Consider the following 13,016-nt stretch of genomic DNA (forward strand, 5'->3'; position numbering starts at 1 on the left):
AATATTTTCCTTTCTGGATAAGCCGTTCTCCTCGTGTCCACGTGGCCTTTGAGACATGGGACCTACTAATCTAAACCCATCCACTCATTATGCATATCGTGATCATATACGTTCGTCCTTTTTTCTGGTACGCTCGTCCTTTTTTTTAAGAAAAAAGAAAGAAAAAAATCAAAACCTTCGTCTAACCCTAGTTATCATGATTAATTGATTATGGTACTAATACTATGATATTTATATTAACTACATGGTAAATTTTTTTTTTTCGTCAGCTATAGATTTCTGAGTAAAATATGACGTATGTTCGGAAAAAAACACAAGGAAATTGTCGATTATTAACTATTAAGTATTAACTATGTATTTAACAATACATGTATACGACTAAAAATCTAAAATTAGAATTAAAAGACCCATGAATCAATATATCTTAAAAAAGCTCGTGATGGCGATTTCATTGTAGGTTTCTATAAAACCAAAATATAATTTTCTTTATGTGTGAGATGTTAACATTTGATATCTTTATTTAATTAAGCAGATGTCATGTTTATTTACTTTTGCTGGAACGTAACTTCTAAAAATCTAGTCAGGGTCCTGTATGGAACGCGTGAAGGGCTTTTAAATATTTTAATATTTGATAGTGTAATTAATCTTGTGGATAATAATCTTCGGCTAATTGAAGACGTTTGGTGGAGCCTCCACACAAACCGTGGAGGGTTACTGGCTTAGCAGTTGAGTACTTGACACCTATAGTCTTATTATGTTATGAAAACATGTTATGTTCGAGTATTTGATCTAATGATTTGAACTCTTTTGCTATACCAGTTCTTAAACCTACATACTTTTCTAAACTATTCGCTTTATATATGTGTGTTTTTTTTTCCAGAGTTTAAGCCATCGTAGTCTCTTATGTTTTTTGAGTGCTTCTCGTTACAAACCATTCAGGGCCGTGCCCATGTTGTAAATTTGAAACATTGGCTTAGGGCCAAATTTTTTTAACATTTTAAAAAGTTTATTTATGTTTACCAAAAGATATAATAGATTATAATTTGAATGGTATATATATACTTTTAAAGTTTAAAATATATATTTTTATATTCTAGCATAGTTTCTACAATTTAATCATATAAAATACTTTAGAACAAAATTAAAATATCAAAATAAAATTTAAATATTAAAACAAAATTAGTATAAGATGTAAAATCTTTACTGATTGATGTTTGTAAATTTTTCTCTCTTATTTTTTTTTGTCTTTAAGAAAAATTGTTTAGGACTCAAAGCCTGAGCACAGGTTAATGAAGCATATGCTTCAGGACCAGAAGAGTTAAATATTTTTTTGGGGCCAATTTTCCAAAAGTTTTTAAGTTAGTCAAGTGGTTTTGTGAATAAATGAAATTATGTTTGATTAGAGGTTTGCTTGGGTTCAATTCTTTCCAAGTGCATATTTGTCATTTTTCTTCTTTTTGCCAATTATTTATGGGTTAAGCTGCATTAAGAAGAGTTTTAAGGAGCTAATTTTTTTTTTTCGTTTGTAGTTAGAAAAATTTGAGGCACGGCTCTGTTAGGACCTCAAATAATCTGGACGTGGCTCTGAAACCATTTGTCTTCCTTTTTAGTGGTTTATTTTTTAAACAAAGCAACAAAAATACATCGCAAGAGAAATTAGAAACACTTGTTTGTTGAAGCAAGTGTTTTTCATTTTTTGGGGGATAATCTTGAATCTTGATAAGAGAAAGCATTGCAATAGAAATGGCGAAAAAAGCAAAAAAAGATAGAAAAATATCAATACTCTATATTAATTGTTTTGTTCACATTGCCTCTATTTTCTCACGGTTTTTGTTGTTTTTTACATATTTTTACGTTTATTAAACTTAGAAAGAGATTCGCTATTATCTGGCTTATGACACTTGGATAATTTATTTACAAAAGCATTTAACCTCAAAACTAGCCTATTATCTATCAATCGGCGTGCATGTATATAGAGGAAAAAGCATAAGTGACAGTTATCCAATTTGTTGTGCATTAATCTGTAATTTTGTTTTCTTTCTAATTTTAAGATATAGTATCTCTTGTGAGGCTAAAACGAAGTAACAGATAAACTGTTTCTTAATAGTAATTAAATTTTAAAGATTTAGACAGCCTGTATCCTTACAAGTTTTATACAAAAAAGGGCATTAATCTGTAACAGTAACAGCTAATTGGACTAAGTTCAAGGATTTAAAAGTTTTTTTTCCAAAATAAAAATCTACTAATCTGGACACGTTGCACTTACTATAAGTCAATGTGAAATTGAAAAAGAAAAGGAAAAATCCACCTACAATACACCAAATATTTTCGATTTATATATATAACAACAATAGAGAAAAAAAAATCTTACAAAAAATCCGGCTAGATAAATCGTATTTTTGTAATAATTCCGACCAGATAAACCGATATTATTGTCTTTCTTCCGCTCCTTGTCTCTCTCTCTCTCTCAATTAGATTCTGTGCTTGTGCGATCAGCTAAGATCCGATCCGCGACGAAGAAACACGTTTCAGCTCTGATCAGATCCGATTAAGGGATAAGAAAACCGGGTTCGGGTCATGACGCGTCGATGCTCTCACTGCAATCACAATGGCCACAACTCTCGGACATGTCCCAATCGTGGGGTGAAGCTTTTTGGCGTTAGGCTCACCGAAGGTTCGATCCGGAAAAGTGCTAGTATGGGTAATCTTAGCCATTACACGGGCTCTGGATCGGGTGGGCATGGAGGAAACGGGTCGAATACTCCTGGTTCTCCCGGTGATAACCCTGACCATGTCGCTGGCGATGGTTACGCTTCTGAGGATTTCGTTGCTGGCTCTTCCTCTAGCCGCGAGAGAAAGAAAGGTATCTATCACTTTGATTCATGTCCAATTTCTGTTTTTTTTTTTTTTTTGTTGGAACATTGAAACATTTCTATCAAATTTTTGTGCGTTTTTTAAGAACAGAATCAATTCAATCGAACCAGCATGACCGGTGAAATTGAGTGTTTTTTTTTTTGCAAAAAAGTGATTAAGTTGGATTATGATAATTGCAAAGTTTGATATGTTTATTGACGAAATTTGCTATCTGGATAAAGATTTATTTTTTTTGTTTTTGGTTTTGTAGGAACTCCATGGACAGAGGAAGAACACAGGATGTTCTTATTAGGTTTACAGAAGCTGGGAAAAGGAGATTGGCGAGGTATCTCTAGAAACTATGTGACTACAAGGACACCAACACAAGTTGCTAGCCATGCTCAAAAGTACTTCATTAGGCAATCCAATGTGTCTCGTCGCAAAAGACGTTCTAGTCTCTTTGATATGGTTCCTGATGAGGTTAGTCCAATCTTCATTCAAAACACCTATTTGATACGGTCTTAAAGCATTTCGTATTAGAAAGCATATGAACTTCAAAAACTTGGTCAAGCATTTGATTTGAGATAGGGCTGGTCCTAAGCTTTTAAAGCATTGAACTTCAATCACTTTTTCTCATTGGAATTTGATCTTTGAAATGCAATCCTTTTTCTTTAATCTCGTTATGTAACTTATCTATGCAGGCAGGAGATATTCCAATGGATTTGCAAGAACCAGAAGTAGAGAACATTCCCGGGGAAACAGAAATGCAGAGTGCTGATTCTGTTCATCAGACACTTGCTCCTAACTCCCTTCAAGCACCATCGATCTTGGAAATCGAAGAATGTGAATCCATGGACTCAACAAACTCTACCATCGGCGAACCAACCGCAACCGCAACCGCTGCTGCTGCTTCTTCTTCTTCTTCCATACTAGAAGAAACCAGACAACTGCAATCACAACCGCAACCGCAACTTCCAGGCTCATTCCCCATTCTATATCCAGCCTACTTCTCACCGTATTACCCGTTTCCATTCCCGATATGGCCTGCTGGTTACGTTCCTGAACCAACCAAGAAAGAGGAAACACATGAGATTCTCCGACCAACTGCTGTTCACTCAAAAGCTCCTATCAATGTTGATGAGCTTCTCGGTATGTCTAAGCTCAGCCTTGGAGAGACCAACAAGAATGGAGAATCCGATCAGTCTCTTTCGCTGAAGCTCGGTGGAGGTTCGTCTACAAGACAATCAGCATTTCATCCGAACCCTAGCTCTGATAGTTCAGACATCAACAGCGTGATACATGCACTCTAAGGATTTGCGGAAGTGACTGTCCAAAGTGGAAATTTGCAGGCAAATCTCTTGTGTTCGGGTTTGGGGGTTTACAGGTTAGTTCTTGGTTACAGTAACTTAAATAAGATTTGCTTTGTTAGGTTTGTTTAACTGCTTAGGGTCTTTTAGTTCAGCTTTGATTATTAGGGAGAAAAAGAAAAAGAAAAGAAAAATGGAAAAATCAAAACATTTTTTTTCTTACAATTTTCTTTGCAATGTATGCTTTTATTTTGGCTTTAGGATGCGTTAATTCTCTCGTTTATTTGTGTACTAATTAGCTCTGAATAAATAAAAGTCAGTTGTTTATCGTCTGACCAAACTATAACCGAATTGGAAACGGAATTAATTCAAGCCGAACCGGTTTAAACCGACTTGAAAATGGAATGAAATCAAGCCCATGGGTTAGTTTAAGTTATATAAGCCCATAAATGATAAATCCCATTGCTCGAGCAAAAATGGCGAATCAAGAAATATCGAATACTCGAACATGGACACGATTTTCAATCTCAGAAGAAGAAGCTCGCGGCAATGGCCGATCAAGAAGAAGCCAGCGAACAGCTCTCGAATCTTTCTCTTCTCCGTACCTCTCATCGCTGTTTTCATCATTTTCTTCACTTACTCCGAGATACCCAATCCCCTGTTCTCGATCTCTGCTCTCTCCGGATCTGTTCAATTCCCGCCGTGCAGATCGGAGATACTAGAACGCACTCTTCTAGGACAGAAGTTTCTGTGGTACGCACCACACAGTGGGTTCAGCAATCAGTTGTCAGAATTCAAGAACGCGGTTTTAATGGCGGGAATACTTAATCGAACCCTAGTTGTTCCTCCTGTTCTCGATCATCATTCCGTGGCTCTCGGAAGCTGCCCTAAGTTTCGTGTTTCGAGCCCCAGTGAGATTCGTGTCTCAGTTTGGAATCACTCTATTGAGCTACTCAGAGCTGGCAGGTTCAGCTTCAAATTTCGTCGAAATCTCTCGTTTCGTGTTTGTATACTGTATTGATTGAGCTCGTTTTGTGTTACAGGTACGTTTCTATGGCTGATATTGTCGACATTTCGTCTCTGGTGTCTTCTTCGGCTGTTCGAGTCATTGATTTTAGGTACTTCGTATCTCTATTTTGTGGTGTTGACATGGAAACTCTATGCTCGGGTAAATTATCAGAACAGTCTCGATCTTACAAAGACCTAGAGCAGTGTGGTTCTCTGTTATCTGGGATACATGGAAATGTAGATAAATGTTTGTTTGTTGTAGATGAAGATTGTAGAACAACGGTTTGGACTTATCAAAATGGAGATTGATTTCGATGGGAAATTGGATTTATTCCAGCCTGATGAAAAGCTGAAGAAGAAGAAGAAGAAGATATCTTTTGTGAGAAGGAGGAGAGACGTGTATAAGACTCTTGGATATGGTAGTATAGCAGATTCTGTAGCTATTCTTGCATTTGGAAGCCTCTTCACGGCTCCATACAGAGGCTCGGAACTGTATATCGACATCCATGAATCTCCCAGGGATCGAAAGATACAGTCTTTGATTAAGAAAGTTGAGTTTATTCCTTTTGTCCCGGAGATAATGAATGCAGGAAAGAGACTTGCCTCGGAGATGATAAATGAGCCGTTTCTTTGCGCGCAGCTTAGATTGCTAGATGGACAGTTCAGGAATCATAGAGAGAACACGTTTACGGGATTAAACCAGAAGTTGGAATCTCTGAGCCAAGAGAAGAAGAAGACTCGGCGTCCAATTCACGTGTTTGTAATGACAGATCTTCCTGAAAGCAACTGGACCGGAACTTACTTGGGTGAAGTGTCTAAAAACTTATCAAGTTTCAAGCTTCACTCCTTGAGGGAACAGGATGAAGTAGTACTACAAACCCAACAAGAGCTTGCTTCTGCTCGTCACGGTCAGAAATTCGGATCGATTCCAATGAATCTTGATACTGTTAAGAAGATGCAGAACCATTGCTATCCTAGAGAAGTATCTAGTGTGCAACTTTACTTAGAAGAAGTTGTTTGCAGCTGTGCTTCGTTGGGTTTCATTGGCACTGCTGGATCCACAATAGCTGATAGTGTAGATCTGTTGAGGAGATTCAATGCTTGTAGTAGTAGTAGAACTCAGACTTCACTGCAATGAATTTGGCTAAAATGATTCAACTTTTATTATAACATTGATTCCAGATTGGAAAATTTTCCCAGACTTGGTTTCTGCTTGCAGATTTGAGTAGCCATGGCTTCAGTGTTTCTCCAACTCTCTGGTAGACTGAAGCAGAAGGCCAAATGGGCTAAACCTAAATGTGGGCTAAACCTAAATGGGCTTAATCGGCCTTAATGACGTGTTAAAATCAGGAGCGTTCAATTTAGGGCGATGACTCGAGAATGTTCCCGCGTTCACCGATGAACTCTTTAGTAAAAGTCAGATTGTACTGGAAAGTTAACCGCGGTGATTTTATAATCAGATTCCACGTGGCACGTAACGCCCTCTTTTTCTTCCTCGTGTTGATTTTGTTTTTGTCCCCTTTTGGTTTCCCATTCACAAGGCGCGATTTGGGTCACCTCGCATTTCAAACCCTTCTCTTCCGGCGTAAACCCTTCCTCTCGCTCTCTCTATCTCTGGTTACAATCCCTAGTTTCATCTCCGACTTTGCCTACTTCACCGTATTTAGCGATGCTTCCACACTCGTACACCGTCGATTCGCTTTCGCAATCTCAAGACCTAGCATCAGATATACTCGCAGCTTCGACGCCGTCGAATATCTCCGCTGCTTGCTCTTCCGTGGAATCGTTTCTGCAGTCGCACTCGCCTGATCAGTGTCGCCATTTCTTCTCTATTACCTTTCCGAGTTTAATCTGCAAGCTCTTCGGCTTCGGCGACGGAACCGCCGCATCTCCGGTACAGTCGTCGCTGCCGCCGAACGGTTGGGTCGATATAATCTCTGGGGCGAATGATTTGGATTTAGCGGAGAGAGTTTTCTCTCTCTTATCCCCTAGTGGAATACTCATGAGCTCAATCTTTGCTGTTGATAAGCTATCTCTTGTTAAGTACGTTTTCCCTACCGAACGTTTACCGGAGTATGCTCGATTCATGCTCTCAAGTGAGAAGGATCGAAGCGCGTTATCTAATCTGTGCCCCTTTTTAAAAGGTAAAATCGAGGAGGATTCTCTTCGGGGTTCATCGTATGAAGTTCGGCTAAATGTTTTCGAGTATTACATGTTTTGGCTCTCTTATTATCCCGTTTGTAGAGGAAACAACGAAATTTCGGCTGTGATTCCGATCCAAAAGAGAAATATGTTTAGGCTAAAAAATTGGACTCGTATCAAAGGTTTTCCAGGGAGTAACAAGCGTGATTCAGATCAGAAATTGGAGTGTAATATCTACATAAGGCTGCTTTACTCTTATCTGAAAACTTTTGTTCCTGTTTTTGACTTAAACGCACACCAGCCTTATCGTAGCTCTCTTTTGCATTACGGGAATGGATATGATGGGTCGGTAATGACAAGAGCTGAGTTCGTGGTGAATGTGTTCGTACACTATTGGCTTGTTGAGAATGACTTCTCGCCGTTTCCAGTTGTTACGGCTAAATCTTTTGGTGTGGCTCCTCCTTTCCGTACTGCTGTGGAGGAGATTCCACCTACTTGTGGGTTAGAAGATGTAGTGAAGTTACTCGTGAAGTATCTGAATTTGAGCTGGGTTACAAATGGTCTTGGGAGTGAAAACTACACTGAGTATGGCGAGAGTCCACGGTGGAAGACACCGACTTCAGGATCCTCATTCCATGTAGCTAATTTGAGCCTCAGATCGCTCACTTCCTGGAATACCCTTTTACAGAGGCCGCTTTATCGTTTCATATTGAGGAGTTTCTTGTTCTGTCCCCTAGGAAGCTCTATTAAGAATGCATCTCAGGTGTTCTCCATCTGGATTATGTACCTGGAACCATGGATGAGCAGTTTGGATGATTTAACAGATCTCGAAGCTGCTTTAAATGGATCTGTAAAAGATGTGAAAAAGGAAGAATCTTCTAAATCACGTGTTTGTGGGTACACGTCTTTGTGGCAGAGCTATGTGATCTCCAATTATCTTTACTACAGTTCTCTGGTTATGCATTTTATTGGCTTTGCCCACAAGTTCCTTCACACGGATCCAGAAACAATAACTCAGATGATTCTGAAGGTTTGATCCTTGACTTAGGCTAAATTTTCTCAAATTCATGGTTATATCTGTTGGAATATGGATTCGAAGACTTCTGTTTAATGTGACTCAGTGATTCTATTGTGTTTCTCTAAATAGGTGATGAGTATATTGACATCATCAAAAGATCTTTTGGTTCTGATGAAGAATATTGACAAAGGCTTTCACTCTAAACAAACTGGACCAGGAAGCTCAACAGTGAACGAATATACTAGATTTGCTCCATCTATCCGTGAGCAGTTGAAGGTATGCATATATTTTTCTTCAACACCACTTGTTATCTGTTCTCGGCGTTGTCATCATAAAAAAAGGGAATTTTGCAAATTTCTTGCCACCAGCATTTTTGTATAGTAAACAGAACTCTGCGAAATCGTTACCTCTCACATAAGTAGACAGACTATGTTGAAAAAAATCATGTTTAACTGCTTATGGAACTTCAGGACTGGGAAGATGGGCTGTGTGAGAGCAATGCTGATGGGTCATTCTTGCATGAAAACTGGAACAAAGACTTGAAACTCTTTAGCGATGGTGAAGATGGCGGACAACAACTGCTTCAGGTGAATGTCTTCCCTTTATTATCTACTGCAGTGATAGGTTAGGAATAGAAAGCAGAAAGTGGATATTTGTAGGAAGATATCTAGAACTGTGCTTAAAAATAGCTCATTCTTTGAAAAACTTATGGATTAGCTTCCCATGTACTTGTGTTCTTGTTTTAAGGATTCTATCTGAGTTGACGGAACATGAAATTCTGTTGCTTGACAATTAAAGAAATCGCTTGCGTAAATATGCTTTCAGGACTAGTTCTTCTGCGTTTTGGTTTTTTCAGTACTCTAGTTGTATCAGTGAGTCATCAGAACCCTGAGCACCAATGCACAATTCTTTCTTGTTTCGGATACTCTATTTCAATTGATATTACACTTGAATTCCTTAGCACATGAGCTACTGAAGCTTAAAACTTGCTTAACATTACTGAAGGCTTTTTGTTATTTGCATTTGCAGCTATTCATACTGCGCGCAGAAGCCGAACTGCAAGCTGTGCCAGAGAAAAACCTCTCGGAGGCCCTTAAGTGCATAGATTCACTCAAACAAGTGGTGTCAAACTTCTTTGGCGGGCATGTCATAAAACCAATCGCGTTTTCCTTAGAGCTAGACCAGCCCCATAAAAACCGTGACGAGCTCTTCAAGCCACGCGGTGCTAGGAACCAAATTGCAGGAAGTATGAAGTACAAAGGAGACTGGATGACCCGTCCCGTGTCAGAAGACGAGGTTGCATGGATGGCTAAGCTGCTAATCAACATCTCTATCTGGCTCAATGAACGTCTCGGGCTAAACCAACCTGTGACCAACAAAGACAAGAAGGAGAATTCAGAGTCGGTGTCATATGTAGACGTGTCAGAGGAGGATGCGAGAAATGTTGCTGGACCTGGAGATGCTGCGAGGATGATGATGCGAGGGATGGTGATGGTATGTGGTTCGGTGTTGCAGCTGATGAGAAGATATGGTGTTCGAGTCAACTTACGGGTCATGGCGTCCAAAAAGTTTCTGATGCTTTTATTTCTCTATTTCTTGTTTGTTGTACTCAAAAGGATTGTCACTAGGATGATTTGGTAATAGAAAGTCGCAAGTATAAACACTGTTTAGAAGTATAGCACACTATCCCTCTAACTCAGGTAGAGGGTTTGATAGAAATTGCAAAGCCTTTCAGGTGACAGAGATTTTTTCGTATATACGTGTCGTTGCCACTATGAGTAAAGTATTGCCTAGAAAAGGGAGACGTGTCTTTGCTTGTCACAACCAATGATACATCTCCACGTAATCACCTCCACGTGTCGTCTGCCAGTAAGATCCACCGTTAGTAATTTTTTCTTCTGTCGTTCGTCGTGGAGTCGCAGACTCGCCGAACACCTCTACTCTGTCAAACTTTGAATTTCTACAGGCTTCCTTCGCGATCTGAACGTTCCAAATCGACTGGTGAAATCTGTCGTCTTCTCGGATCTGTAGAGGGAATTGTTAAAGCTTCTCAGAGGTTTTGATTCCAGATCTTCTGCGGTCATCAGCCACCATGGCCGCACCATTTTTTTCAACTCCATTTCAGCCTTATGTCTACCAGGTTTGCTTCTCTCGTCCCCTCATGTCGTATGAATGTGTGTTTCCATGTTGAGTGTTTGCTAGCTTCTCTGCCGAGAGAAATGCTGGGTGTGTATTAGAGGTTTATTGTGATTAGGAGTTAGAGAATTCCATGTTGATTTGTTGTCATTTCCTTCAATTAGTTTTAGTTTACGGAGTTAAATTATAATCCGACCAATTGGGTTTCCATGTATCTGTTGCGATTGCTAAAGCTAATATAGAAATTTCTCCTCGTCCATAGATTTCTGAAACGATATGATTATGCCATTGATAATAATCTTGCGTCACTAAGGAAATTGTGTTGTCTAACATGTGATCAATGTGATGCAGAGTCAACAAGATACGATTACACCTTTCCAAATTTTGGGTGGTGAAGCCCAAGTTGTTCAGGTAGGTCGCCTTGAAACAGTGTGATCGTAGCATTCTGCAGTTATATACCATATCTTTTTAACTTCCAACTGTTGATCGTTCTTGGCAGATAATGTTAAAGTCAGAGGAGAAAGCCGTTGCTAAGCCTGGTACATTACGTTCCCTGAAAAATGACTTCTCTATTCATTTTTATAAGACTGTTTGGATTTTATCTGTCTTACTTATTTGATACGGTGCTGTAGGTTCCATATGCTACATGTCTGGGTCCGTCGAGATGGAAAATACATACACTCCTGAGCAAGAAGTTGGAGTTTTGCAGTGGATTTTGGGCAAAAGTGTTAGCAGCGTAGTTCTTAGGAATACTGGGCAAAACGATGGATTTGTGGGTATTGCTGCACCTCATTTGGCTAGGATACTCCCGGTTAGTGACTTTTATTCCTCCATGCTGCCATATTCGTGTTCCGTATCACCCTTACTGTACCACTAGTTCTAATTCGTGATTGCTTTTGTGATCTTCGGTTATTTTGTTTCCCTGTAGATCGATTTGGCAATGTTTGGAGGGGAGATCTTATGCCAGGTAGAGTCTTTGTTCCTATAATGTGGAACCTTCGCTCTCATCTTCTTCCTCCTTCAAATCAAGTTTCTATAGAGTTGCATGACCTTGTCTTCTTGTTGTGTAGCCAGATGCATTCCTCTGTTCTGTCAATGATGTGAAGGTTGTCAACTCCATTGACCAGAGGGCAAGAAACATCGTTGCCGCTGGTGCTGAGGTAAGATGATAAATTGCACTGGCTCGAAAACATATAAATTTTTTACAGATGGGGGAAGACTTCTATATCGATGTGCCTTCCAAAAATGAAAGAGATTACCCAATTATCTTTTTTTTTTTTCTTCCTATTCTGTGTTTGTATGGGATCTTTTGATGCAGTATCTACATTAGTAGTCTTACAAATGCGACAATCCTTCTCTGGCTTTTCTACTCACTTTAGTATTGTTGTTGTAGGGATTTCTGAGACAACGCCTATCTGGACAAGGTCTTGCTTTTATCCTCGCTGGTGGCTCAGGTAAGGTTTTATCTCAACACCATGTTGTATTCCTGTTTCGGCCCTCATCCCCCAAAAAGAAACTGACATTGCCATCACAAACATGTTAGTTGTACAAAAAATTCTGGAGGTAGGAGAAATTCTCACCATTGACGTGTCTTGCATCGCTGCTCTCACTCCCTCAATCGATGTCCAAATCAAATACAATGCTCCTCTGAGACGAGCAGTATTTGGGGTACATTCCTTTATACTGTCCCTAATTGTGTGAGAAGAAGATTCAGGTTTTTGGTTTGTTCCATTTCTCATGATCTGACTTTTTTCTGTGCAATCCAAAAGGGTGATAACGTAGTAATGGCGACTCTAACGGGACCAGGAATCGTCTTCATCCAGAGTTTACCGTTTCATCGGCTCTCCCAGCGTATTGCAAGGTAAAAGAAAAAAACCGACAATAATCCCAAATCTTCCTCTTGGTGGCTTTTTGTGTAACAAAAGTGTGTGCGACTGGTTTTTGTGACAGGTCGGTGACGTCACCAAACATGAGAGAAAATCCGAGATTGTTGATACAGATAGCGGCATTTGCCTTCCTTGCATACGCTGTGATTTTATCTTCGTTGATCTTAACCGAAGTTTGAAAAGCAGAAAGAGAAACAAAGGAATTGTGATTTGCTCCGACCAACAAACTAACGATGTAATTGTTCACTTAGCTCGGCTTTGGACTCTGGATAGAATGAAATGATAGATATATCATATATATACGCTCTCGCTCACCATTTTTCCTTTTTTGCCTTTTTGTTTCTTTTAGTTACAAAAGGCGTAAATGTGTCTAGTTACAAGATCAAATATCTTTTATATAATTTTCTTACAAAAGTTGGTGACCGTCTTACTTACCCAAGAGTTAACATGAGTGTAAGTGGGTTAGCTCTATTTTGCAAAAACTTATAAGGCCGGTGGAGTATACATCACGTTTTCTTGGTTGAAATTACAAAACATTTTCAGATATTCTTTGAAACTTCCATAAGTTTTACTTGAGCTTTCAAAAATTTAGTCAGGTTCAAAAAAAAAAAAGATAAGAGTAATTCTTAAAGATTCTTACGCGCATAATTTCTCAAGTCACAGAAA

The 13,016-nt window shown here is 39.1% G+C and overlaps 3 protein-coding genes and 1 pseudogene across 3 annotated transcripts; all 4 read left to right on the top strand.

Moving 5' to 3' along the window:
* Nucleotides 1-2,397: 2,397 nt before the first annotated feature.
* Nucleotides 2,398-4,505, top strand: LOC18016252 (transcription factor KUA1). The gene is made up of 3 exons (XM_006398367.2): nt 2,398-2,863; nt 3,125-3,333; nt 3,555-4,505. Exons 1-3 carry the CDS (start codon nt 2,578-2,580, stop codon nt 4,161-4,163), a joined length of 1,104 nt encoding a protein of 367 aa, XP_006398430.1. The 5' UTR covers nt 2,398-2,577; the 3' UTR covers nt 4,164-4,505.
* Nucleotides 4,506-4,645: 140 nt separating this feature from the next.
* LOC18016253 lies at nt 4,646-6,307 on the top strand (annotated as a pseudogene).
* Nucleotides 6,308-6,500: 193 nt separating this feature from the next.
* Nucleotides 6,501-10,043, top strand: LOC18016254. The gene is given in 5 exon segments (XM_006398369.2): nt 6,501-6,803; nt 6,805-8,340; nt 8,458-8,604; nt 8,799-8,915; nt 9,358-10,043. Coding segments are annotated over 5 exon segments (2,667 nt in total). The 5' UTR covers nt 6,501-6,548; the 3' UTR covers nt 9,970-10,043.
* Nucleotides 10,044-10,178: 135 nt separating this feature from the next.
* Nucleotides 10,179-12,648, top strand: LOC18016255. Its single transcript, XM_006398370.2, has 10 exons — nt 10,179-10,468; nt 10,816-10,875; nt 10,964-11,003; nt 11,097-11,275; nt 11,393-11,431; nt 11,535-11,624; nt 11,858-11,918; nt 12,008-12,132; nt 12,234-12,325; nt 12,415-12,648. Exons 1-10 carry the CDS (start codon nt 10,421-10,423, stop codon nt 12,527-12,529), a joined length of 849 nt encoding a protein of 282 aa, XP_006398433.1. The 5' UTR covers nt 10,179-10,420; the 3' UTR covers nt 12,530-12,648.
* Nucleotides 12,649-13,016: the final 368 nt, after the last annotated feature.

Source organism: Eutrema salsugineum, unplaced genomic scaffold (genome assembly GCF_000478725.1).
Source record: "Eutrema salsugineum unplaced genomic scaffold, Eutsalg1_0 scaffold_20, whole genome shotgun sequence".
NCBI classification, from domain to species: domain Eukaryota; kingdom Viridiplantae; phylum Streptophyta; class Magnoliopsida; order Brassicales; family Brassicaceae; genus Eutrema; species Eutrema salsugineum.

Coding starts and splice junctions, on each gene's coding strand:
- LOC18016252 (XM_006398367.2), top strand. CDS start 2,578: ATGACGCGTCGATGCTCTCACTGCAATCACAATGGCCACAACTCTCGG. Junction 2,864..3,124: donor TAGCCGCGAGAGAAAGAAAG/GTATCTATCACT, acceptor TTGGTTTTGTAG/GAACTCCATGGACAGAGGAA. Junction 3,334..3,554: donor TTGATATGGTTCCTGATGAG/GTTAGTCCAATC, acceptor TTATCTATGCAG/GCAGGAGATATTCCAATGGA.
- LOC18016255 (XM_006398370.2), top strand. CDS start 10,421: ATGGCCGCACCATTTTTTTCAACTCCATTTCAGCCTTATGTCTACCAG. Junction 11,919..12,007: donor TATCCTCGCTGGTGGCTCAG/GTAAGGTTTTAT, acceptor CAAACATGTTAG/TTGTACAAAAAATTCTGGAG. Junction 12,133..12,233: donor TGAGACGAGCAGTATTTGGG/GTACATTCCTTT, acceptor GCAATCCAAAAG/GGTGATAACGTAGTAATGGC.